General features: G+C 58.4%; 4 protein-coding genes across 7 annotated transcripts; 1 reads left to right on the top strand and 3 right to left on the bottom strand.

Annotated features, from left to right (window-relative positions):
* Window positions 1-7,375: 7,375 nt before the first annotated feature.
* Window positions 7,376-9,049, top strand: TBX10 (T-box transcription factor 10). The gene is made up of 8 exons (XM_064714916.1): window positions 7,376-7,430; window positions 7,637-7,820; window positions 7,894-7,995; window positions 8,062-8,233; window positions 8,323-8,478; window positions 8,546-8,613; window positions 8,692-8,771; window positions 8,826-9,049. The coding sequence occupies exons 1-8, from the start codon at window positions 7,376-7,378 to the stop codon at window positions 9,047-9,049; spliced, it is 1,041 nt and encodes a 346-aa protein (XP_064570986.1).
* Window positions 9,050-9,106: 57 nt separating this feature from the next.
* TCIRG1 (T cell immune regulator 1, ATPase H+ transporting V0 subunit a3) lies at window positions 9,107-14,580 on the bottom strand. Its single transcript, XM_064715181.1, has 19 exons — window positions 14,046-14,580; window positions 13,718-13,796; window positions 13,401-13,630; window positions 13,218-13,312; window positions 12,923-13,049; window positions 12,761-12,843; window positions 12,547-12,640; window positions 12,264-12,476; window positions 11,611-11,761; window positions 11,395-11,534; window positions 10,999-11,156; window positions 10,831-10,921; window positions 10,636-10,754; window positions 10,246-10,459; window positions 10,040-10,144; window positions 9,856-9,966; window positions 9,649-9,769; window positions 9,393-9,564; window positions 9,107-9,302 (listed from the first exon to the last, which is right to left on the bottom strand). The coding sequence occupies exons 1-19, from the start codon at window positions 14,160-14,162 to the stop codon at window positions 9,221-9,223; spliced, it is 2,502 nt and encodes an 833-aa protein (XP_064571251.1). The 5' UTR covers window positions 14,163-14,580; the 3' UTR covers window positions 9,107-9,220.
* A 1,493-nt stretch (window positions 14,581-16,073) lies between these two features.
* NDUFS8 (NADH:ubiquinone oxidoreductase core subunit S8) lies at window positions 16,074-18,019 on the bottom strand. Of its 3 annotated transcripts, none has more exons than XM_064715184.1 (7): window positions 17,895-18,019; window positions 17,149-17,196; window positions 17,004-17,066; window positions 16,829-16,918; window positions 16,575-16,747; window positions 16,372-16,500; window positions 16,074-16,286 (listed from the first exon to the last, which is right to left on the bottom strand). In XM_064715184.1, the coding sequence occupies exons 1-7, from the start codon at window positions 17,950-17,952 to the stop codon at window positions 16,155-16,157; spliced, it is 693 nt and encodes a 230-aa protein (XP_064571254.1). In that variant the 5' UTR covers window positions 17,953-18,019; the 3' UTR covers window positions 16,074-16,154. The 3 variants fall into 3 exon arrangements, with proteins under 3 accessions (XP_064571254.1, XP_064571256.1, XP_064571257.1); XM_064715186.1 differs by having other exon boundaries at window positions 17,890-17,912; XM_064715187.1 differs by lacking the exon at window positions 17,895-18,019 and adding an exon at window positions 17,668-17,759.
* Window positions 18,020-18,874: 855 nt separating this feature from the next.
* LOC135448868 (aldehyde dehydrogenase family 3 member B1-like) lies at window positions 18,875-23,576 on the bottom strand. 2 transcript variants are annotated; one of them, XM_064715182.1, is made up of 10 exons: window positions 23,395-23,576; window positions 23,102-23,264; window positions 22,307-22,417; window positions 22,097-22,217; window positions 21,882-21,967; window positions 21,596-21,677; window positions 20,999-21,385; window positions 20,644-20,810; window positions 20,366-20,465; window positions 18,875-19,192 (listed from the first exon to the last, which is right to left on the bottom strand). In XM_064715182.1, exons 1-10 carry the CDS (start codon window positions 23,493-23,495, stop codon window positions 18,999-19,001), a joined length of 1,512 nt encoding a protein of 503 aa, XP_064571252.1. In that variant the 5' UTR covers window positions 23,496-23,576; the 3' UTR covers window positions 18,875-18,998. The 2 variants fall into 2 exon arrangements, with proteins under 2 accessions (XP_064571252.1, XP_064571253.1); XM_064715183.1 differs by having other exon boundaries at window positions 23,102-23,261; window positions 23,395-23,540.
* Window positions 23,577-23,627: the final 51 nt, after the last annotated feature.

The raw sequence follows: 23,627 nt of genomic DNA, 5'->3' as shown, positions 1-23,627 counted from the left end.
TTAATTTTAACAGAGCCATTTTAATTCCAGGTCGCACTTGTGAGTTCCTGAATCCTTTGCCATTGGACTTTGGACAAAGGAAGAGGAGGATCTGTTCCACACAGGTGTCATCCAGCAGGGAACAGCCCCTGTGCCAGCCCCAGCCTGGGCTGAGCACGCTGCCTCACTGCCCCATTCTGCATCCTGGCCCCACTCCAGTCTGAGTTTTCCCCCATTTTCCATGTCTAGAGACAGGAACTTGTCCTGCTCAGGGTGTAAGACCTTAAACTGCACATTGATCTGGGGGCTGTGACTGGGTTCCAGCAGGGAATTCATGGTTCTACAAATGAAAACTCTTCCAGGGAGCAGCACTGAAAATTTGGGAGCTGCTGCTTCACCACACGGTGTCAGCAACAGAGAGAAAACACAAGATGTGTATCCAAACACAGGGATAAAATGATTCCTCCTGCTTTCAGTGGGACCAGGGCTAATTCTGCCCTGGAGTGACAAAGAACTTCTCCCTCAGACCCCAGAGACCCCTCAAAAAGCCAAAGTGCAGCAGGGAAGGAAGGAAAGGCACCTCTGCCTCACCTGCTGGGAACAGCACAGGTCCTGCTGCTCCTGGGCACTGGGAACGTGTCTGGAGCCAGGAGCTCCTTCCCAGACTGGAGGGGCTTTCCTAAAGCAGCACCTCTGGGAAGCAAAGGGATGGAGTGGAAGTTTACAAAAACAGTAATAGTAGTAATAGTAACAACAGTAACAATTACATCAATAACATTAATAATAATAAGGAAGAGCAGCAATAATGCCAAGGGAGCAGGGAGGCTGCTGAGTGAGGCAGCATCTCCTGGGCTCTCTGAAGCACAGCTCCAGGTCTGGCATTCCAGGAGCAGTGCAAACTCCCACTGCCCAATCCCTGGATTTGCCTCCTGCCAGCACTGGGCACCTTGGCCATGTCTGGCTCAAGTGCTCCAGTGCTGCTGCCTGGAGGGATGGGGAAAATGGGCATTGAACCCCTTCCCACAGGGCTGGCTCTGAGCTCTGCCTGGGGAAAGCATTGGGCACCTCTGGCATTTCAATGAAATCAGTTTCCATCATTGTGAAGAGACCCTGAATAAACCCAGGGCGCAAAAATAAACCATTCTCCATAAGGACAGCCCCAGGGAATCCACAATCATTCCTATGCCTGCTCAAACAAACAGCAGCCAGTTTTTGGGGAGAGACTCCAGACTCTTGTCTCCCTCCCTGGCTGTAAAACACTTGCAGAGGCTCTGGAGTTCACACAAGCTTGTCAGGATCTGGATATTTCATTTCAATTCCATTCATATACTAAGGAATTAGAAGTGTCCTAAAGGCACATCCACTCACACTATAATTTTAAAGTCTCTACCACTGATGGCCTGGGATGTTCTTTTGTTAGGAACACCCCACCTCTACTTCTCTATGCATCTTCATTTGGGAGATGAAATAAATGTGGACAAAAGTTCAGAAGGCAGCTTCCAAGTCAAGTTCCCTGCTAGGAAATTACTCCAACTCTAGGAAGCTGCTGTAACACAGATCAGAGGAACACCTTGAAATGAAACGCACACCCCGCAGCAGGCAGAACAATCCCATTTCTGATTTTACCTGGTCTCCAGGTGCTCTGCCAGAGCTCCCACCAGCCATTTCCATCCCCAGACAATCCCGGACAGCACCACGGAAAGTACTGACAATGTCCATGAGGCCGAGTAATCAGACGCGTTCTCTGCTGCAGAATCGGAAAACAAGAGTTTAGATGCGCTTTGCGATGCTTTCCGAAACAAATTCGATCGCAGGAACCCCCCCCCCCGCTCTCCCAGACCCGGCCCGTTCCCCTTTTCCCCCCAGGCCGGGGACGGCGCCTGCAGTGCCGGGCGCTCCCACACGGCGGCAGCACTGAGGCACAGCCGGGAATGCCCCACACCCGGCACGGCAGGACTGCGCATGCGCAGTGCCGTGAGGCTCATTCCGCCCCGAGCCCCCTGGGTGCAGTACCGCGCTCCACCCGCAGAGGGCAGCACGAGCGCGCCGCCAGCCGCGCTGAGCCCCGGGCGGAGCCGCTGGAAAAGGGGAATTTTTGGGGCATTACAAGAGGGAAATACCGCACCAGGAGAGATCATCGGGAAATTGCAAGGCTTCCTCTTAGTGCTCCTCCAACCATTCGTGCATGGAAGTCCACGATTTTCCCAGTACCTGCTGGAAAAATGAAAATTTTCCTTGTTTTCTGAGCGTTCCCAGTTCAGGCTGAGCACTAGAGGAAAAAATACCTGCTCCCCATGTCCCAGGAACAGCTTGTCTAGGTGAAAGCACTAGGAATAAGAGCCGGGCTTTGTCTCACCTCACTGTGCTCTAGATGCGATTCTTCATTTAGAGATAAAAAGATAAATTCAGGCTCCGTCTTGCTGCTCACCAGGGAGAGATCAACAGCTCCTAAAATCCCACTCTGTGACAGATAGAATAAATACACATTGATTTTTCTCCTGGATAACATTAATCATGGCTTGACACGGTTACACCAGAGAGTAAACCGAGGGTAGGCACCGCAGGCTCCTGCCAAATGGATCCAAACCTGGAAATCATCATTATTGGATAAACCTTGGCTGAAGGGATGAGCCTCATCCCCAGAATCTGACATCCCATTTCACATGTCCCACAAGCCATGTGTCTGGTCTCCTGGTGCTGTAATGAGGATTTAGAGCTGCTTTTCATCACCCACGAGGAGATGCTGGAGGGAAGGGAGCACCGGGATGGTGCTGGAGCTGTCACAGATAATGAAAATCGAGCGGTTTGGGGGCTGAGTCCTCCCCAGGGGCAGCCTCCACCTACCTGGACCTGGAAATCTGCCCTGTCAGAAAACCTACTCCAATGGTTTGATTAATCCAAGTTCAGCCTCGCTTTTTCTTACTCAACGAACCTTTGCTTGGTGGAAGGATGGGAGACACAGAATGGAAATGAATTCAGTTAAAAAGCAGGATCACATTTCATCCCTGCTCAGAGGCTGGTGTGGAATATTCATCCCTGCCCTCCTGGGGTAAGCATCTCCATTGTGGCACCTGCTTTCCTACTCAAATTCCTTAAGATCCTTGTGCAGGGCAGCAGAGCACCTTCCAACAGGCTGTACTAGGAGTCACCAGGATCAGCCCGTCCAGCCTGGCCTTGGACACTGCCAGGGATCCAGGGACAGCCACAGCTCCTCTGTGTCACCACCCTCCCAGGGAAGGATTTCTTCCCTACGCCAAATACAAACATACCTGGAGGAAGATTTTGGCTCCTCTCTGCTCCCAGGCGCAGCTGGAGCAGGTTTTCATACGCTGTGACATCTCAGGTAGAATTAGATGGATCAACATGCTCAGGGTAGCCCAGAAGAGGATGTGCCATGTCCCAGTGAGACCCACACACGGTGACACAGAATCCTGGGATGGTTTGGGAATTGGTTACTCTGGAAGCAGCTCCTTGAGAGGAGACCTGTACTGATAAATAAATAAAGTTCATTCAGATTCAGAAATTTAAATGGAAACTTGAGGGTTGATCTCCTACTTCTATATACATATATAACATATTTGTAATTTTTATAGTACTTTATATATTAACAAACATGTTAAAATAATTTCAATATATTCATTTATTTTAATATATAAAGAAAATGTTTATATATAATTTCTTAATATATGTAAAGAATTTTTTCTTAGAAATACATAATTATATATCTACAAATTTATCTCTTGGAATATGTAACTGATCTGTAGGCATCACAGGGAATTAAAAAGAATTGATGTAGGAAATCAAGATTCAGGAGTTGGGAGACAGCCCAGGATTTGGAGAAGTGTTCCAACTGCAAACTGGGATAAAGAGAAAACCCTTCAGGAACTCTTCTGCTGCTGTAAATTATTTTTACACTCCTGGTGATGATTAGTCTGAATTTAAGCCCTTGAGGCTCAAATTGACTCTTCAGCCTGTGCCCGGAGCGTGCCTGCTCTGAATAAATCCTGCATTTCCCATGTGACTGTATCACCCTGCCACCCCTCACCACCAGGCAGCAAGTGGAGAAATCCATGCCATTTTTCCATAAAAAAATGTTTTAAATAGATCAGATGAGTCAAAGCCCCCAAACACATTGTTGTCTCCATCAGGGGAACCTGTGGTGACTCATTCAAAGCCCACAAAGAGAGAGGATGAGAATGAGATGGGCTGAGATGACTCAAGTCCTGAAACCTGGGAGCAGGAATAATCAGAAAACTGCAGCTGGGGTGGAAAGTCAGCCCTGCCTGGGTGGGAAGAGACACACTGGAGGGGAGATGGAGAGGGAGGTTTGGACAACAGCAGGTTTGGAGGCATTGAAGGAGCCGGGTGTGCCTGAATCCAGCACACAGAATTATGGAATCCTGGAATGGAATGGGTTGGAAGGATCCTAACGCTGATTTTGTTCCACCCCTGCCACGAGTAAGGGCACCTTCCACTATCCCAGGCTGCTCCAAGCCCTGTCCAAGCTGGCCTTGGACACCTGTGCCAGGGCCAGAGAACTGCGGATGCCCTGTCCCTGGAAGGGATGAGATTTTGCAGGAGGGAGGGAGATGTTCTTATTTAGAGACAAAAAAATACAATAGCAAATACAATAACACCATGTCTTAATTTTCCACGTTAATTAGTGTTGCATTAAATTGACAACGGACACCGCTGAAGTAATTTCCAATCAATTTGGGTCAATTAAAATGAGACCAGCATTCCTGATTGCAAGTTCATCGATGTGCAGCTTCAAGGGAAAGCCACCCCCCTCTTAATCCAATTTATGACCACTCCCATCCAGCAAAAAATTGCCCCAAACCCACTTAAGTCCCACCCTTTAGTTAATGGCAGCTTGAGTCAAGATATCACAGGTCCTGGAGCTGAAGTCCTCAAGCCCCATTGGTCTCGCCTGAACTCTTCCATCCTTTAACATGGCTGGAAGATTTTAACTTTCACACCTTCCCCACATGAGCAGCTGCCAGAGGGTCTCTGAAACACCTGAAAAGAGAATGAGCCTTCCCCAGAGGCCTTGGGATCCATGCTGGGGTTTTAGGGCTGGGATCCCCATGGCACACTGGAATGGATGCCCACAGGAGCGATGCTGCTCACGTGCACAGTGGTGTCAGCAGGAGTGAAGCAAAACCAAACTGGTTTGCTGGAGACTTGAGTTTGAAAGGTTTTTTAAATTCTTCTCTATTTCTACATGACCTTTTAGTTACATATAATTATATTTTTATAATATATCCTTTAATCATCATACATGGGACAGGAAAATACATTAAGTAATGGACATATTAAAGGAAATTATTGCTTTATCTTAGCAATTATAAATTTTCTTTCATACTACACATTCCCTAGAGCAAATGGAAACTGGAATTGTTTGGATTGGAAGGGACCTTAAAGATCATCCAGTTCCATCCCCTGCTATGGGCATGGACACATTTTACTAGACCAGGGTGCTCCAAGCTCTGGCCAAAGCAGCCTTGGACACTTCCAGGGTACAACTTTACTTTCTAAAATTCTCTTCCTCTTTTCTCAATCAGGGCTTTAAAAATTATAGAAAAAAAAAAAAAATAAATAAAGAGCCAACTGCTGCTCAAGAGTTGCCCACTCTTACCTAACAGATACACGTTTCTGGTTCAGAAATGAGCATTGTCACTTCCCGCCTTCTCACTTCCCTCTTGACCCCGCCGTGCCGGCTGCTCACCGCTCCCTGTGAAACAGGGCCAATTCCTCTTCTGCCCTCACTGCCCCCCAAGCAGCTTTCACTTCCCCATTCCAGCTGAGTCAGAGGCTCATTGCAGGGAGTCATCTGACTGTGTGCCAACGCTCCTCTCCTGCTCCATCCTGGTGGCCACCACAACCTCCACAGCTCTGTCCAGCCTGTCCTGCTGTCTGGGGCAGTTATTCACCCTGAGAAAGATTCACTGCTTACCTTTTTTGACATTTTTTCTGGCTCCGATTTGGGACCAAAAAAGTTCATTTTGAAAAGCCATTTTGTACCATGTGTTTCAACATGGGCTCAGGAGACCCACCTGCATCTTCACCGGCTGGAGAATCCTGGAATGGCTCGGATTGAAAAGGACCTTAAAGCTCATCCAGTTCCACCCAGGAGCTCCAGGAGCTGCGGATGAGCCCTGGCAGGTGTGATCCTGCCCAGGGCTGAGCCCCCTCCATCCTGCTGCCCGCTGTCAGCCCTGCCTCTCTCACACCTCCTCATCTGGCGCTCGATAGCGGCCCCGCAGCCAGGCCCGGCTGACAGCAGGAGATGGATGGGGCTGAGCCGGCCCCGCGGGGCACGGACATGTGTGGGGGATATGGGGGAACCTGGGGAGGTGGTGCCTCCACACTTCACATCAGTCCTGGCCCTGGTCCCAAATGCAGGAGCTGCCCTGGCTGCCCCCTTGGCTGCCCCACAGGGTCCCCTCTGTGTTATGATGTTCAAGTGCTGAACACAAGGCTGGACAGAAGGCTGAGCCCCACTTGAGGGAAAATGTCCAGCTCTGTGCAGAGCAGGGAGGGAGTTCAGGCCAGTGCTGCCGTCACTGGAACACCAACAGGTACAGAAAGCCATCAGCATCCCCACAAGGACATCCCCTGCTCCTCCAGACCCTCTCCCAGAGCCTCAGCACCCCTCATCCCTCTAGAACATGCTCCATGGTGTGCTATGAGACAGCATCCATGGCCCCAGTGCAGTTTGGAGGGGAGTAGGGGGGCTCTGGAGCAATTCCTCTGCTTTTCCGGCTGTCTGCCCCATCCCACTGTCTGTCACCTCCCACAAAGAGCCCTCAGCCCCGCGGCGCCTGCTGGTCCCCATCCATCTCCTGCTGTCACTGCAGTGAGGGGCACAGGGGTCCCAGCACCAGGGCAGAGACTGGACCCACCTTGGGGGGGGTTATGGGGAGGGGGAAGCTCGTTCCTCCCTCTGGGACTGCAGAGGCTCTGCTGGAGCAGTGGATCTTTGCCAATGCCTCAACACCTCACCGTGGTTTTCAATTTCAGGTGGTGACGGCCACGTACCGAGACGGGCTTTGCCTGGGGGAGCCCCCACCTCCCCCCGCTCAGATCTGTGATATGGAGGGACAAGAACACCCCAAGAAAGATGTCCCTGCCCAGCCTGGGGCATCCCAAGCCCTGTTTGGGGACTGGGGGTGCTCCCAGTGGTGCCACCGCTCACCTCCCGTCCATCATCACCATGTCAAGACGCGAAGGCAGGCTGGGCAAGGGGGCCGTGCTCCAGCCCCCAAGGACCACCTCGGCTCCAGCCCCCGCCTCTCCATCCCCGAGCTGGGGCATAAAACCCCCGGCAGGCTGCAGGGACACTGCAGAGCCGGCGCTGCGCTGGGAGGGGGCTTTGAAGGGTCCCACTGCCACCATGCCGGGGAACGGAGCCACGGACACTGCCTGCCCTGCCACCACACCCATGGCAGGTAAAACCCACCCACAACAACAGCCCCTGCACCCAGTGGGGGGGTCCCAAGGCGGTTTGGGGTGTGGGGGGACGGGGATAAAATCTCACTGTGGTAGGGGACAGGAGACCCTGATCCTGCCACCATCTCCATGGAGGGAGGGTGTGATGGGGTGGCCTTGCACGGGGTCTGCTCCCCCAGACCAACATCCTTTCAACCCTCTGCAGCGTTCCTGGGGGGCCCGGGTGAGGGGTCTCCATGCACCCCCGGCCTCGGGTGGGCTGGCGAGGGGCCGGGGGCTGGCGGCAAGAACCGGCACGTGTGCCACGCCGCGGCACGGCTTGAGATGGGCAGCCTCTGGGAGGAGTTCAACCGCCTGGGCACTGAGATGATCGTCACCAAGGCAGGCAGGTGGGAACCGGTGTGGCCTGGGGAGCTGCAAAGAGGTGTGGGGGCACCCCCTTCCCACCCCCTCCCTGTGCAGGAGGATGTTCCCAACCTTTCAGGTGAAGCTTTCGGGGCTGGATCCGTTGGCAGACTACGTCCTGCTCATGGATTTCATCCCGCTGGATGACAAGAGATACAGGTGGGGACAGGGCGGTGGGGGCAGGGGATGAGATCTGGGGGTGCTGAGCCCCTCCCTGCCCTGCAGATACGCCTTCCACAGCTCATCCTGGCTGGCGGCAGGCCGGGCCGAGCCAGCAGCTCCTGGCCGCGTCCACTTCCACCCCGACTCCCCCGCCAAGGGCGCCCAGTGGATGCGGCAGATCGTGTCCTTCGACAAGCTCAAGCTGACCAACAACCTCCTGGACGACAACGGCCACGTGAGGACCCTGCTGCAGGCTGGCTGGTGGGGACACACAATGCATCCCTGCTTGGGAGGCTCCAGCCACCTCCTCTTTCCCACCCCTAGATCATCCTCAACTCCATGCACCGCTACCAGCCCCGCTTCCACGTCGTCTTTGTGGACCCGCGGCGCGACAGCGAGCGCTTCGCCCACCAGAACTTCAAGTCCTTCAGCTTCCCAGAGACCCAGTTCATGGCAGTGACAGCCTACCAGAACCACCGGGTGAGCACCAGCCAGACGGAAACTGGGGCCCCTCCCAGGGATTCCCTGACCCCGCTCCCCTCCGCAGATCACCCAGCTGAAGATCGCCAGCAACCCCTTTGCCAAGGGGTTTCGGGACGGCGACCCCGAGCCATGGTAAGGCAGCCTGGACGTTGTCCCCCCACCACGGTGAGGATGTCACCTCCCTGAGCCCCCACCCCACGTCTCTTGCAGGTGTGGGGTGCCGGCAGGGTCCCTGCTGGGGGCAATGCCCCGCGCCCGGGCCACCCCGCTGCCCGAGAAGCAGGAGAAAGGTAGGGGGGCTGCAGGGGGGGCTGAGCCCCTGCTGCTGCCTCTCCCCCCTGCAGGGGCTCCACGCAGCCACGGGGCTCTGGCTGCTGCCCCCCAACCGCCAGCAGCACCCCCCAGTTTCCCCGAGCTCCCTGCCCCCACCTTCCAGCCCCTCACCTGCCCCCCTGGTGTCTGTGTGGGAGCCAAACCCCGCACCCTGCCCTACCCCCTGCCCGCCTTCCCCCAGCTCAGCACCTACGGCCCCACTGCAGCCCCCACCTTTGGCTACAGCCAGCAGTGACGGGGGCACCCCCAAGCACCCCCTGCACCTCCTACCCAAGCAATGGCAACGCAGAGCTGGGGGGAGGCACAGGGATGGCTTTATTCACCACCAAGGAGGCTCCAGGGGTCCAGTGGGGGGGAATTTAGGGCACAGCCGATGTTCCAAGCCCCTGGAATCCCCTTGGCACGGCTACTCCCAGGTGTCCGGGGCAAAGGCGAAGGGGCACAGCTTGTACCCGGCACCCACGTAGAATTTATTCTGGAACTCCACCCTGGCAAGAAGAGGAGGTTGAGGAGTGCTCTGGGGGGCCTGTCACGTCCCTCCAGACCCACCCAGGAACCCATCAGCTTAGGGGGCTCACCAGTGCAGGCGCAGGGCGTGGAGGAAGGCAGAGAGCCCCTCCATCACCAGCAGGATGGCCACGGTCAGCACGGCAAAGGCGGCGAAGACGGGCACCAGCACCACGCCGCCCACGTAGCTCAGCCCCACGAAGCCATTCCGCATCACCATGGTCCACAGGACCTCGGAGAGCTCTGGGAAAGGGAGGGACAAGAGCAGGAGGGGGGAGTGAGGGTCTGCCTGGCTCTGAGTGGGACAGGGGTACCAGGGGGACTCACGGGCGTGTGCCAGGCTGAGCGCCCAGAGCCGCAGGTAGGACGCGGTGTTGGAGACGCAGCCCAGGCAGTACTCGATGGTGTGGATAGCCTGATGCATGAAGATTTCAGCAAAGTCCACGTGCTGCAGGGAGGGAGGGGACATGGGACATCAGCTGGGACAATAGACACCCTCATCCCACCACCAAAGCCCGCCTGGATGCTCCTCACCTTGGCGTCAGGGCTGTGCCCTCCTCTTTCCACATCCTCTGTGATGGCATTGACAGAGTTCCCAGCCTCCTGCCCCTCCAGCAGCGGCTCCTGTTCCCCCGTGGCCAGCGGCTGCACCAGGACAGCACCCACAGTGAGACCTCCTTGTGACCCCCACGGAGCCCCCCACAGCTCCTGGCCTTACCGTCCTCGGGGCACCCTGCCGGCACCACTGGTACAGCGGCGTCCCCAGGAGCAGGACGGGCACCGACGCCAGCGCCAGCACCACCAGCACCATCTGCACTGGCACCTGGGGCACAAGGACAGCATTTTGGGGTCTACCCCCACTCCTGACTCCCACTCTCCCAGTCAGGGTAGGGAGTAGGTGTCTGCCAGGGCAGTGGGTGGTACCTGCCCCGGGTAGAGCGGGAGGTTCTCGGCATTGGAGGTGAAGAGGAACATGTCGATGAAGTGGATGAGGATGCTGGGGGCCACCATGGACTCAGCAGCACTGAACTTGATCCACTTGTAGAAGATGAGGAAGACCAGGTAGCCAAAAAGAGCCAGGAGGAAAATCATCTCTGGGAGGAACTCCAAGACCAGCCGGTGCCGCTGCTGGAAGTGCCTGGGTGGGAAGACATTGGCCGTGCTCAGCCTGTCCCTTCCCACCCACGCACATCCTTGGTACTCACTGAGGTGCAGGGGTACAGGACCCCAGCTGCCACCCCATCCCACCCAGGTGAGTCCAATCCCAGCCCCCTCAGCATGACCAGAGCCCGTGGGTGCAGCCCAGGGACTCACACGTGGTTGAAGACCCCCAGCACGACGCCGAAGCCCATGTGCACGATGCCCAGCACCACTGACATCTTCATCTTGAAGGAGTTGAGGAAGTTGAGGTGGTTGGCGGCCAAGCTCCAGATCTGGCACAAACAAGGTGGGTGAAACTCTGCACCCACAGAGGGTTCCACCTTGTTGTCATCCCCATGGGACACTCACTGGGTCGATCCCAAACGGATATGGCCCTTGGAAGACACCGGTGACATTGGGGTCCAGGGTGAGCGAGGGGTGGGTGGCGAGGTACGCAGCGCTGGGGGCAGAGAGAGGGGTGTCAGTGCCAGCAGGGAGAGGGGGACCCGGGCAGGGGGCACAGGGGTGGGACCCCACCTCCAGGAGGAGTGGTTGGCCATGGTGGCCACGCTCCAGGCAGAGGGGAAGATAGCAGTGGCTTTGCTGAAGCACTCGTTGTAGATGAACCCGGTGTAGATGGAGAAGGCACCCATGAGCAAGATGAGGTAGCGCCCCTCAAAGAACATCAGCCAGATCTAGGAGGGGGGGCAAACACAGCTCCCATGTCCCACACCACCTCCCCTGCCCCACACCACTCCCTTCCCACAGCACCACCCTGACCCATACCAACCCTGTTCCGAGCCACCAGCCCCATCCTGTATCATCCAGTCCCATCCCATATCCCCAACCATGTCCCACACCTCCAACCCCGCTCCACTCCCCCACGCCATCCCATGTCTGTAACTGCATGCCACCCCTCCCTGGTGCCCCCACCTCGTTGGTGCCCTGCCGCAGGCGGGGGCTGTCCTCGTACAGCACCATCCAGAGCGCAAAGAGGAACATGAGCAGCCCGTGCCCCACGTCCCCAAACATGATGGCGAAGATGAAGGGGAAGGTGATGATGGCGTAGGGTGCTGTGGGACACAGGGACTGTGTTACACGAGGCGTCCCCTCTCAGCCCTGGGCTCAGGGGGTGCCAGGGGGCCTTACCGGGGTTCACCTCCTGGTAACTGGCCACCCCGTAGGCGTCCACGATGCTCTGGAAGCCGGCGGTGAACTTGTTGGTGCGGATGAGGGTGGGGGGGCTCTCCGAGGTGGGGACGCGCTGCACGAAGCACTCCACGCTGGAGCCGCTCTGGTACTGCGGGAACAGCACCCAGAACCTGATCCTGGCACCCCTGGCACTCCCCTGCCCCGCATGTGGAGCCTGCCCCTAGCATCCAGCCCACAACACCCCCGTTCCTGGCACCAGCACCCAGAGCTTGGTCTTGGCACCCACCCCACAATCCCCCCCAGCCTGGCACATGCTCCATCATGATGAGGGGACACGGGGACACCAAGCAACCTCTGACATGAAGACATGGGGACAGGGGGACACCAAGCAACCTCTGGCATGAAGACATGGGGACACTGAGCAACCCCACAAAAAGGACATGGAGACACAGAACAAGCCCTGGCATGAGGACATGGGGACACCAACAAACCCCTGACATGAAAACGTGGGACACCAAGAAACCCAGGCACAAGGACATGGGAACACAGAGCAACCCCTGACACAACGACAACTGAGCAACCCCAGAACAAGCACATGGATAGACTGAACAATCCCTGGTGCAAGGACATGGAGACACAGAGCCACTCACAGATCCCTGGCGCAGGGCTTCCTGCACTTGGGTGAGGTCCCGCACAGGGCACCAGACCTCGGCGATGAGGCACTTCTTGGTGACATCGAAGCTGCACTGGTTGAGGACGAGGTAGATGGCCTTCATCTTCTGCACCTGCACGCGCCAAGTGGGCAGCACCTGCGCCACCTTGTCCAGCACCTCCGCCAGGTACTTCTCCGTCTCCTCCAGCGTCTGCGGGCACCTGTGTCAGGGATGGCAATCCAAGCGTGGCCCCCACATCCCCTCATGGCACCCAGCTCACCACACTGAGCTCCTGGATCTGCCCATGCAGCCTGGTAATGGCCTCCGTCCTGCTGGCCTCACTCTCCGGGTACGTATACACCTGGCAGTGGAAGCTGGGACAGAGGGACATTGCCGTGTCAGGGGTGTCAGGGCTGCCCAGCCCGGGCCCACAGCAGGGTCCAGAGTGGGTGTTACTAAATAAACCTCCCTGTGGAGGATACACGGCCACTCACCAGTCCGAGATCTTGCGGATCTTCTGCCCAATCTGCTCGCCCCAGTAGGAGATGAGGAAGATGACCCAGGTGATGCTCTCACCCTGGGGACAGCACAGTCCGTGTCACCCTGGTGTCCCAGCCACCACAGCCGTGCCAGCCCACCCCCGGGTGCTGCCTCACCGTGACCGGGTCCTCCATCGGCTCGGGCATCTCCACAAAGGAGGCCACCAGGTACCCGCGGCAGGCGCGCCACAGCAGCCGCTCGAAGGCCGTCACTCGCCACGGGTGGATGACGCCGGCCACGAAGCTGCAGAGACACAGCAGCAGTGCTGGGATAGGCAAACCGCCCCATGGCTGCACCGCTGCCCCAAAGGTCATCTCCAAGCCGTATGCCGCAGTTTCCCAGCTGCCCCACGGCCATACCACTGCCCCAGAGCCCCTCTCCACCCCCGCCCCACAGCGTTCCCCCTCTCACCTGATCTTGCGCTCGAGGTGCTGGTGCACGGAGGGGTCCAGGATGGGCTCACGCTCCGAGAGCGCCGGTGGCCGCGGCGGGGTGCCCAGGGGGGCCTGCGGCGATGCGGAGCAGAGGGATGAGCCCGGGGGAAACTGAGGCACAAGGCAGCACCCCCAGGCGGGCGGGGACCCCCGGACCCACCGGCTGGCTGGTGAAGCGCTGTCCCTCGCGCAGGACGTGCAGGCACTGCCGCAGGTCCCGCAGGCGGCCGCGCAGGGACGCGTGGTTCCGGCTGACCTCCCGCAGCTCCTGCGCCAGCTGCTCCGACTGCTCCTGCACCCGCAGCGCTTCCCGCGCCGCCGGCGCCCGCGGGCTCTCGGGACACGGCCCCGGCACCCGCCCCGCGGCGCGCAGCTCCTGCTGCAGGAAGGCTGGAGAACGGGGAGACACGGTCACACTGAGGGGCCGAGCCGGGCGGTCCCCTGAGAAGCCCCCCAAAGTCAGCCCGCGGCACTCACTGAAGGTTTTCTCCATCTCCTCGCAGCGCCGCACCTCGCCCACGAAGCGCCGCTGGAAGGGGCTCACTTTGGGGTTCAGCTGCGGGGGTACAGTCAAGGCATGGCCCCACACTGCATTGGGGGGTTCAGCACCCGGGGGAACAAGCAGCCCAGGCACCAAACACAGCCTGACCAACTTCCCTGTTCCCACGGCACCCTAGAACACGCACCCCAAACCAGAGCAGACCAAACCCCCTGACACAGAGCACCCCAAACCCAGAGCACCCAGGCCCACCCAGCCGAACCCCCTCACCTCAGACACCCCAAGAGGCCCCCAGCCCCTACTCACGTCTCTGAACTCCAGCAGCCCGCGCTCCCCCAGCTCGCTGATGCAGCTGTAGGCAGAAGCCGACTGCAGGAAGAGCTGGGCCAAGCAAACCTCCTCGCTGCGGAACAGGGACCCCATGGCACCCCCGAGACGCCCGGTCCGGCCCGGGCTGCGGAGGTGTCAGCGCACACACCTGGGGATGGGACAGAACGGAACAGGAGGGAACGGGGTGGGATGAGGATGGGACACTGAGAGCTTCCTCAGGCGTGAGGGCGGGAAAGGGGGACAAGAGGGCAGAGGTCGCCTCGCTGTCTCGGCGGCTGCGGAGACGGAACCGGGCTGCGACCGTGGGAAGCCGGCCCGCTCAGGCACACGCGGCTGTGGCCGGCACCCGGCTGGCAAAGTACTTTCGAAACCCCCCCTTCCCCTGCCCCATTCAGCTGCCTCTGAGTCAGGGCCGGCGCATTCCCCACCCCGGGACCGCCCCGGGCCGGACCCTCTTCGGAGCCACCCGGCCGTGCCCCCCCCGCGCCGGGCTCGGCCGGGATCCAGCACTTCCTCTTCCCCAGGAAGAGCCCGGCCCCGGGGAGGGACCGGCCGGCCCGGCCCCGCCGCCCCCCAGCAAACCCGTTCCCCGGGACACAGCGCACCGCGTGGGGAGCGGCCCCTCGGAGACAGGACCCCCGCAACAACCCCCGAGGAGGACGGAAATGGGAAACATTTCCCGGAGCCGGAAAACCGTCCGCGACAATCAGCAGGACCCCCGCACCGGTGTGAGACCGGACTGTCAGTGAGTAATTACTCCAAACAACCCCCATTTGTGCCGGAGCCGGGGTGCTTTGCTGGGGCCAGATTGGCATCCCTGGAGAGAAGAGGTTTGGGGTGCTACTGCCCAGTCTGCATAACACAAAGGGGGTGAACTATCACTGCCTGCATCCTGCAAGGCGCAATCGGCCTTCTCGTCACGCTCTGGCTCTCCCTTGCACAACTGGCTCAGTTCTAATGCTTCCCCTCCGGAGGAAGGAAGGCTGAACTGCGCCGCCGTGAGAGGCAGCTGAAAGGAGATCACTGAGCATCAAAGAGCCCCGAAGCGTTCCCAGACTCATTTCTGAGACCTTTCACCAGAGGACTGAAACCTGGGCATTCCCCCAGAGCCTGACTGCATTTTAACCCATCAGACTTTGTGTTTTGTGGGCTTCCTCCCCCACCGCTGACAGATCTAGACCATCACTTCGACCAAGGGACAACTATTGCAACAACCAAGTCACAAGATTTGTCAGGGGTGATTTGTTTTTTTTTCCCTTATCTTTCAGTTCTTTTTTCCTCTTTTCTCTTAAGACATTTCTTTAAAGTAACATTTTTTATGCTTTCATGTAGCTGTATTACTGTAGATAATAATGACCAAAACACCCACAAACCTGCTTTCCATTGCCACCTAAATAAACCCTACACATATATACTTATAAACACCAATCATTAAGAGTCCTTTCACCCTAATCTGCCCATGTTACTCTCACCTTCGAGGGACAAGTCCTAACAACTCGTAGCACTGGGATCTCCCTGCTGGGATCATCGGGACCCCCACACTGGTACCACTGTGGGACCACAGATTTGCCAGGCACCCCACGCTGGTACCCACACACCAGCATCACTGGGACACCCATCCAGTACCACCAGAGGCTCCCCCACTGGGGCCATCAGGACCCTCTACTGGGATTACCCAGATCACAGGCACTAATGGGACCCTCACACCAGTACCACTGTGAACCCCTCTTGCCAGGATCACCAGGCCATCCCACCCTGGCTGCCCTCAGAAGCTGGAAATGACCCTCCCAGATTCCTAAATCCCCCCAGCACTGTGCCTCCATCCTTACCTCCCCCCCTTCCACCTCCCACACCTTTCTCTGCAAACCACTCCCTACCCCAGCACTGGTGCCAGCACCCCCAGGACCCACATCCTCCTCCCCAAAACACAACCACACACCCAGGTGGGGTCCCCCCAGGGGTCAGGGGCTCTGCCCCCAGCACTGGAAAGGAAAAGACACAGAGTTATGGGAAGGGGCTGGCACCCACAGTGCCAGCAGAGGGGGAGAACCCCCAAACACTTTATTTGGGGGGCGGGTGGGGCCGTCACCGGTACAGGTAATCAGCCTGGATGTTGGCTGCAATCTCGGCCTCCCACTTGTCGCCGTTGTTGAGCAGCTTCTCCTTGTTGTAGAGCAGCTCCTCGTGCGTCTCCGTCGAGAACTCAAAGTTGGGGCCCTGCCGGGATGGGACAGGGTCACCCTTGGGGTCACTGTGGCAGGACAGGGGAGTCCCTGCAGTCCCTCCTGCAGGCGCCACTCACCTCCACGATGGCATCCACAGGACAGGCCTCCTGGCAGAACCCGCAGTAGATGCACTTGGTCATGTCGATGTCATAGCGCGTGGTGCGGCGGCTGCCGTCGGCGCGGGGCTCGGCCTCGATGGTGATGGCCTGGCATGGGGACACCATCACGGCCGGAGCCCCAGGTGAGGAGGATGAGGGGGAGGAGGGGGAGGAAGTCTCACCTGTGCCGGGCACACGGCCTCGCAGAGCTTGCAGGCGATGCAGCGCTCCTCCCCGGACGGGTACCGGCGCAGCGCGTGCTCCCCGCGGAACCGTGGGCTCAGCGGGCCCTTCTCAAACGGGTAATTGATGGTGGCCGGCTCACGGAAAAGGTAGCTCAGGGTCATGGCCAGGCCTGCGGGGGAGAAAGAGGGGTTATGGCATATTTGGGAGGGAGGGGTCACCCCACAAATGAGGAGAGTGAGCAGGGTCTCACCTCGGACGAGCTCAGTCCAGAGCAGGGTCTGGGCGGCGCGGTCGGTGATGGATCGCATGTCCATGGCCGGCTCCCGGATGTTGACGTACTCTGCGGGAAGAGGGGAGCTGTGCCCACCCTGCAGAGCCCTGGGGTGGGAGCTGGGCCCCCAGGGGGGTGGCATGGCTGTACTCACTGTAACAGTCCCTGGGGGTGCTGGTGCTGAGCGGGCGCAGGGAGCCCAGTGGGGCCAGGGGGCCTGGGGAGGGACAGGAGGGTCAGCAGGGCCACGATGGGGTTTGGGGGGTTCAGGAGGTTTGGGGATTCCTGGGTGACCTCACCTGCACGGGCAGCCTGGTACAGCAGTCGCAGCGCTGCCATGGCCGGTCCTGGGGGGCAGAGGGAACCTCAGCAAATACCAGTAAGGGACTGGGGCAGCCAGGGGCCCCCACTTCCCATCGGGGACACTGGCACCCTGATCCCCACTCCTCCACCCAAAGAGACTCAGACCCCCAGGCATTCCTGTCCCAACAGTCCACAAAGAACCCCCAGTGCTTTCCCCCAGGGATCTAAGCATCCCGTTTCCTCTTCCAACCTCTCTCAAGGCACCCAGGCATCCTATCCCTCCTTGCAGCCCCCTGTTAAGAGACCCGAGTGCATCCCCCAAGTATCCTGTCCACCCCCTATAAGGGACCCAGCTGTTCCCCCAAGGGACCCGCACCCCTCAGGGACACCCAGGTGTCCCCTCCCCATCCCACCGCTAAGGATCCAGGGGCCCTGATGTCCTGCCCCCTCCAAGGGACCCACGTGTCTCCCCATATCCGTCCCCACGGTCCTCCCCCCCGTCGCCCCGCACCCACCTGAGCCTCCCCCGCGGGACCGATCCTTCCTGTCACCCCCCAAGTCCCCGCTCAGCCTGTGTGTGTCCCTTCGGAGAGGATGGCGGCGGAGGGTAGCGCAGTGTCCGGGCCGCCCCCTCTGCCCCTGGTGGGATTTGGGTGCCCACCACACGCCACCGGGGGTGACCGCAGCCCCGGGCCGTCCCCGGTCCCCCCGGGCCGCCCCCCGGGCCCCCCTCGCACCTCACCTGCCCCAAGGGCCCTCCGCCGTCCTGACCCCTGCTCGCCCCGGCGGGCACTGCGCATGCGCGTACGGCGGCGCGTCGTGGGCGGGGCGAGGGACGGCGGACGCGCTTCTCATTGGTGGGAGTCACGCAAAGGGCGAGGGGGCGGGAAGAAAGAGGAAGAAGCGTCGCTGATTGGGCGGAGCGCGGCCGTGCTGCGCGGTGATTGGTGGGGCGGAAAGGGGAGGAAGCGCGTGTTTATGGCGGAGGCGCGCGGTTGCGGTGCCGGCGCGGAGGCTCCCGCTCCTCCAGGGCTTCCCGAGCCTCCGGCGCTCTCCGTCCCGTTTCTGGAGCAGCTCCGGCCACGGCTGCCGGACGGTCTCGAAGCGGGAGCAGCCCAGTGAATCCTTTGTACTTGGATTCACTACAAAGACCGGCTTTGCCTCTGACGGGCTCAGCGCTGGCCCCGACCCCTCAGGGCCGGCACAGGGATGCGGGCATCAGGGATGGTTCCCATTCCCTGTTAAACTGTCTTCGTCTCAGCTGCCTCGTCCCTTTCTCCCCATCTGTCCACCCGGCGAAATCCCCGTGGGATTCAGCCAGGACAGCCTAGCAGGAATGGGTATCCCTTTACCGGCACAAGCAGCCCCCCAAAATGGAGCAGCATGGAGTGAAGGAAACTGGGATCATGGGGCAGGATAAACGGGAACATGGGGCAAAGGAAACTTGGAATCGTGGAGCAGGAGAAACTGGGAACACAGGGCAAAGGACACTGATATCGTGGGGCAAAGGAGACTGGGATCATAGAGCAGGAGAAACCAGAATCGTCCCAGCTCAAGGATTTAGGATTAGGGAGTTGTTGTGGACCTTCTCAAGGCAGAGTGCACAATGAGGGGCACAGGAGACCCTTCTGCTCTCGTGGTACCAGTGGAAATAAAGCCCCAAACAGTCAGAAAAGAGGGATATGGGACTGGAATGGAGGGAGATGTGGGGGACAAGGGACTCTTGGGGTGAGCAGGGGTGCAGGGAAGTGAAAGGGAAGCACACAGGATGTTGAGAAACACCTTTCATTGCAGCTGAGCACCAGGACCAGCAGCAAGAGATGTCCTGAGTGGGATGTAGACACCATCAGAGCAGGGTGCAGTCACTCACACGTGCCGTCTTTAAAGCAGCCTGGATGATCCCGAATTTCCTCTGGCTGTAGGGGGGGTAGCGCGGGGCGTTGAGGGGCTCCTGGCCCATCCCGCGCTTCAGGCACCCACGGGCGTGGGAGAAGGTGTCAAAGCTGAACTTGCCGTGGTGCGTTCCCAGGCCGCTGTTCCCTGCAATACACAGCACAGCACCCCGGTGGGCAGCTGGATCTGGTCATCCTTTGGGTCAAAGAACCCAAAATTAGGCTCCCAGCTCTGTGAAAGCAGCACCACTCCTTCATCCAGCTGCTTTCCAAGCCATGGATGAGCTTCCCAGGAATGTGACCCAAAGAGGACCATGATCCAAAGTGCTCACCCAAGTGGATGTTTGGAGTGGGAAGATCAGGCTGGAAGGTGGAGAAATTCCCCAAAACTCTCTCCTCAGTGGATTTTACCATTTCAATTAAGATGTTTAGCAACTGGATGGGTGTCACCGATGAGGTGATGCTCCCACCAGATGAGCTTCCCTACCACAGGAATACCCTCCAAAAGTCATCCCATCCATGCTGGATCCAGCCCTGCTGCAAGGGGGCAAGACTGCAGGGGTGGAGAGGCACAATGACAGAGTTGCCTTTGGCAAGGTGGCACCAGGGATCAATGTCGGGAGGTGAAAGCTGGCTGGCCAGGAACAAGCACAGGAAAGCCAGGCAGGCTCGCAAAAAGTAACAAAATCCACACATGATTTAGTAACAGATGGGATAAAATGCCATGAGTCAGCCTGAGCCAGTCAGTCTTCCTGATAAAATGCTAATCATGGTTGGGGTGATGCCTTGGGTGCAGTTCCTCACACATCGGCAGCCCCAGGATAAAGGGAAGTCACTGATGCCTCCTGGCCAGCTGAGTGGGAAGAGAGGAAAAAAGGTGGAAAACAGGAGTGGAAAACAGGAGCTGGTAGAGGAGATCATCCCATAAAAAGCAAGTGTCTCCATCATGGAATCCCAGGATAGTTTGGGTTGGAAAGGGCCTTAAAGATTATTCAGTTCCACCCCCCTCCCATGGGCAGGAACACCTCCCACTAGACCAGGTTGCTTCAAGCTCTGATTCCCTGTGTGGTAATCCACATTTCCATGGATCCAGGGAGCACAGAGCTTGGGATGGGGAATATGGAGAGAAAGAACTTCAGGGTGCTCCATGGGTGTCCAGCAAAGCCCAAGAGCCCAAGATGAAGCAAAGGGCTTCTGGAGGAGAATTTCCCTATGGACTACTGAGCCCTCTGGAGCTGAGTGTTCCTCCTGAGACCCTTCCTGACCATGGGTGGGATCACACCTGGCTCCCAACGGCCAGGGTTGGGGATTTTGGACCTACCAATGCCTCCAAAGGGCAGTGAGGGCAGTGTCACATGCATCATAGTGTCATTGCCACAGAAGCCACCACTGCTTGTCTGCTCCAGGACCCGGTTCACCACCTGGGAGTGACATGAAAAACATGAGACATGGGTCTCCCACCCCATTCCACTAATTCCAAACACAATCCATACCCCCTGACTAGGGCTGTGTGCTGTAAGGGAAACACCTGGAGCACAAACATGGCTGGATACAGCTGCCAAGGAGCACAGGGCAGGTGTAGTCCTAGCTTGGATTTACCTTGTCATCCGAGGAGAAGGCATAGACAGCCAAGGGCCGCTCCCGGCTGTTGATGAAGTCAATGGCTTCATCCATGTTGGTGATGATGATGATGGGCAGGATGGGCCCAAAGATCTCCTCCTGCATGACAGGATCTGAGGGCTGCACGTCCACCAGCACGGTGGGAGCTGCGGAGAAGAAACCCGACAGCATCAGCCGGGCCCAGAGGTTGGAGATGGCACCTTGGTGATCCCCCAGGACACATCTCCTGTACCAAAAACCACCTGCCCAAGCACCCGGTTCCCCTCATAATCTTCTCCAAACCTGGAATGTGCTCCATGCAAGGATGCAGATGTGAGTGACCCCCAAGCCTCACCGATGTAGCGCTCGGCCTCGTCCGTCTGTCCCCCGATGGCCACGCGCCCGCTGCCCAGCAGCCTCTGCACCCGCTGGAACTGCTTGTCACTCACAATGCGGCCAAAATCCGGGGATTCCCGGGGGTTGGGGCCATAGAAATCAATGATGGCCTTTTGCAGGGCTGGGAGCAGCTTCTCCTGCATCTCCAAGGTGCAGAGCAGGTAGTCGGGCGCGATGCAGGTCTGCCCCGCGTTGAAGAAGCGGCCCCAGGCCACGCGCCGTGCCACGTTGGTCACGTCACAGGTGTCAGACACATAGCAGGGGTTCTTGCCCCCCAGCTCCAGTGTCACCGGTGTCAGGTGCTTGGCAGCGGCTGTCATCACAATCCGCCCCACCGGGGGGCTGCCTGCAGGCAGGGAAAACATGGATTGAGGTGGGAATCCCATCAGCCATCGTGCGGCTCTGGGATGTGGCACTGAGTCCCACCAGACCTCAGATACACATCCCAGATCCTCCAACCCAATCCCTGCCTTCTTCTCCAGGGATGTCTGGAGGGAACCCGTCTTTCTCCTCATACAAAATCCAGGAGGGCTCTGCTCTGTCCCATGGGACGTACCAGTGAAGAAGATGTAGTCAAACTTGTTCTCCAGCAGCCTGGTGGTCTCCTGCACACCACCAGTCACCACAGCAAAGCAGTCCTGCAAGGAAATGAGGAAGGCCCCCTCTTGTCACCATCTGTCCCCACCAGTAGCACTCTGGGAGGCTGGGACACTGGCTGGGCATGGAGGAAGGAAGTTGGGCAGTATATGAAACCAGAGCTGGTGTGTAAGGCCAGCTCAGAGCACAGCCCTGTGTGTGCAGGGGTGCCCCACCATGCCACAGGGATGGGGAGAGTGTCCCACCTTGTCCAGGTAGCTGGGCAGCGCTTCTGCCACAAGTGTTTCTGTCTTCTTGGACACCTCAGAGGGTTTGATGATGGCACAGTTCCCTGGGGAAGACAGATAGGATGTTGGAGCTGTGACATGGTGTCAGCCAGCCCCACTGTGGATGAAGTGCCCTCACCAGTGCTTGGCACTGCTGGGATCCTCCAGGCCAGGGGACTGAAGTTTGGGCTCACCAGCAGCGATGGCCCCGATGAGGGGCACCAGGAAGAGGTGGATGGGGTAGTTCCAGGGCGCTATGATGAGCACCACCCCGTAGGGGTCCTTGCGGATGAAGGCTGAGTCCAGCTGCACCGCCTGTGGGACACCCACCACATCAGGTCCCATCCTGCACCACCATCCCACCCAGCTCTGCCTCCCATCCTCTCTCTCCTCTTCCCTCTCACCAGAATCCTGTCCACCTTCTCGTCCTTCATCCAGCGGGACAGGTTGCTCAGGGTCTCATGGAGCTCGTTCTTGCACATGAGGATCTCAGATAATTCAGTTTCAAAGGGTGCCTGCAGACTCCAAGGATGCAACATGTGACCTTGGCATATCCTGCAGCTCTTATCCCAATGCTCCGTAGTGTTATGCCCAGGATTTGGGGACTGGAGCCCTCTACATCCCATGCTGGATTCAAATCCCTAAGGGCATTGAGCACCCCCTGTGTCTGCAACATGATGCTTTTAAGCACTGATTGCTTAAAAATAGGAAAAACTATGCAGATCCCATTCATCCAGACACCAGGAAGAATAGGGAGGGTGTCCAAAGGGACTAGGTTGGGAAAGAGAAGACAATGAGCCCTGTGTGGTATTAAGGCTCTGGCTGCAGAGCCAAGGGATCCAGGCTCAGAGAGTCACAGCCTGGATGAGCCCCGTGGGAGGAAAGGGGGGGTAACATCAGGTGGGAAGTTCGGGGCAGGGAGCAGGGACAGAAATCTGGGATTAATTTTCCCAGGGAAGAGGGAAACTGAGGCTGGTGGGTGTGGGAATGGTTATCCCTGTCAAGGTGCCCCCCACCACGCCCTCTGTCTGTGGCAGAGCAAGGATGGACTTTGGTGTATGGTGACATTGACATGCTTCATCTCAGCCTCCCAAATCCAGAGGCTGTGAGCCCGAGGCAGAGCTGGAGAACCCAATGAGGCCGTGGGAGCCCCTCAGCTCCTCTGGCCACCAAGTCCTCCTGCTCCTGTCCCCTTTCACCTTGCCCAAGTCAGAGGCAGTGGCATCCATGATCTGCTGCTTCTTGTCATCCAGGAAGCGTCCCAGAGCCTCCAGCTGGGCCACACGATATTCCATGGGCCGAGTCTTCCCAGAGAGCCAGGATGCCCGCAGGTGGCTCACCAGCCCTGCATAGGGGTTCCTGCTGTGGGGACAGGGGTGTTAGAGGGATGCCAGCCCCATCCCAGCTCCTCAGAGCATGCAGGTGCCACTCCAGGGAGAGGATGGAGCACCGGGACCCCTCCTGCCACCCGTCTGTCCCTCCACACTCTCACCTCAGGGCGTCACCATCCACACTCCCGTTCCCACCATCGCCCCCGGGGGCTCTCTTGGCCTCGCTCTCAGGAAGCTGCGGGAAAACAGTTCCAGTCTCCATGCTCCCACAGGTGCAGCGTGGGATGGTTGCACTGGGGTTAGCAACCACAACTTCCCTCTTCTCAGCTAACAGGGTGGCTGCCAGCTTCCTGTCCTGCCCTTTGGATGCCTGTCCCCTCCCCTTGGCTGCCTG

Source organism: Zonotrichia leucophrys, chromosome 5 (assembly GCF_028769735.1).
Source record: "Zonotrichia leucophrys gambelii isolate GWCS_2022_RI chromosome 5, RI_Zleu_2.0, whole genome shotgun sequence".
Classification (NCBI taxonomy): Eukaryota; Metazoa; Chordata; class Aves; order Passeriformes; family Passerellidae; genus Zonotrichia; species Zonotrichia leucophrys.
The sequence above is the reverse complement of the archived record's forward strand: the minus strand, read 5'-3'. Positions and strand labels throughout refer to the sequence as shown.

What these genes read in the sequence shown, in the direction of transcription:
- TBX10 (XM_064714916.1), top strand. Translation starts at nt 7,376, where the DNA reads ATGCCGGGGAACGGAGCCACGGACACTGCCTGCCCTGCCACCACACCC. An exon ending in ATCGTCACCAAGGCAGGCAG is followed by an intron (nt 7,821 to 7,893) that starts GTGGGAACCGGT and finishes CTCCCTGTGCAG; the next exon opens with GAGGATGTTCCCAACCTTTC. An exon ending in CTGGATGACAAGAGATACAG is followed by an intron (nt 7,996 to 8,061) that starts GTGGGGACAGGG and finishes CCTGCCCTGCAG; the next exon opens with ATACGCCTTCCACAGCTCAT.
- TCIRG1 (XM_064715181.1), bottom strand. Translation starts at nt 14,162, where the DNA reads ATGGGGTCCCTGTTCCGCAGCGAGGAGGTTTGCTTGGCCCAGCTCTTC. An exon ending in GGCTGCTGGAGTTCAGAGAC is followed by an intron (nt 13,797 to 14,045) that starts GTGAGTAGGGGC and finishes GTACCCCCGCAG; the next exon opens with CTGAACCCCAAAGTGAGCCC. An exon ending in TTACCAGGAGGTGAACCCCG is followed by an intron (nt 11,535 to 11,610) that starts GTAAGGCCCCCT and finishes TGTGTCCCACAG; the next exon opens with CACCCTACGCCATCATCACC.
- NDUFS8 (XM_064715184.1), bottom strand. Translation starts at nt 17,952, where the DNA reads ATGCGCAGTGCCCGCCGGGGCGAGCAGGGGTCAGGACGGCGGAGGGCC. An exon ending in GCGGAGGGCCCTTGGGGCAG is followed by an intron (nt 17,197 to 17,894) that starts GTGAGGTGCGAG and finishes TCTGCCCCCCAG; the next exon opens with GACCGGCCATGGCAGCGCTG. An exon ending in CACCCCCAGGGACTGTTACA is followed by an intron (nt 16,919 to 17,003) that starts GTGAGTACAGCC and finishes CTCTTCCCGCAG; the next exon opens with AGTACGTCAACATCCGGGAG.
- LOC135448868 (XM_064715182.1), bottom strand. Translation starts at nt 23,495, where the DNA reads ATGGAGACTGGAACTGTTTTCCCGCAGCTTCCTGAGAGCGAGGCCAAG. An exon ending in AGAAGGTGGACAGGATTCTG is followed by an intron (nt 22,218 to 22,306) that starts GTGAGAGGGAAG and finishes GGTGTCCCACAG; the next exon opens with GCGGTGCAGCTGGACTCAGC. An exon ending in CATCGGGGCCATCGCTGCTG is followed by an intron (nt 21,968 to 22,096) that starts GTGAGCCCAAAC and finishes TGTCTTCCCCAG; the next exon opens with GGAACTGTGCCATCATCAAA.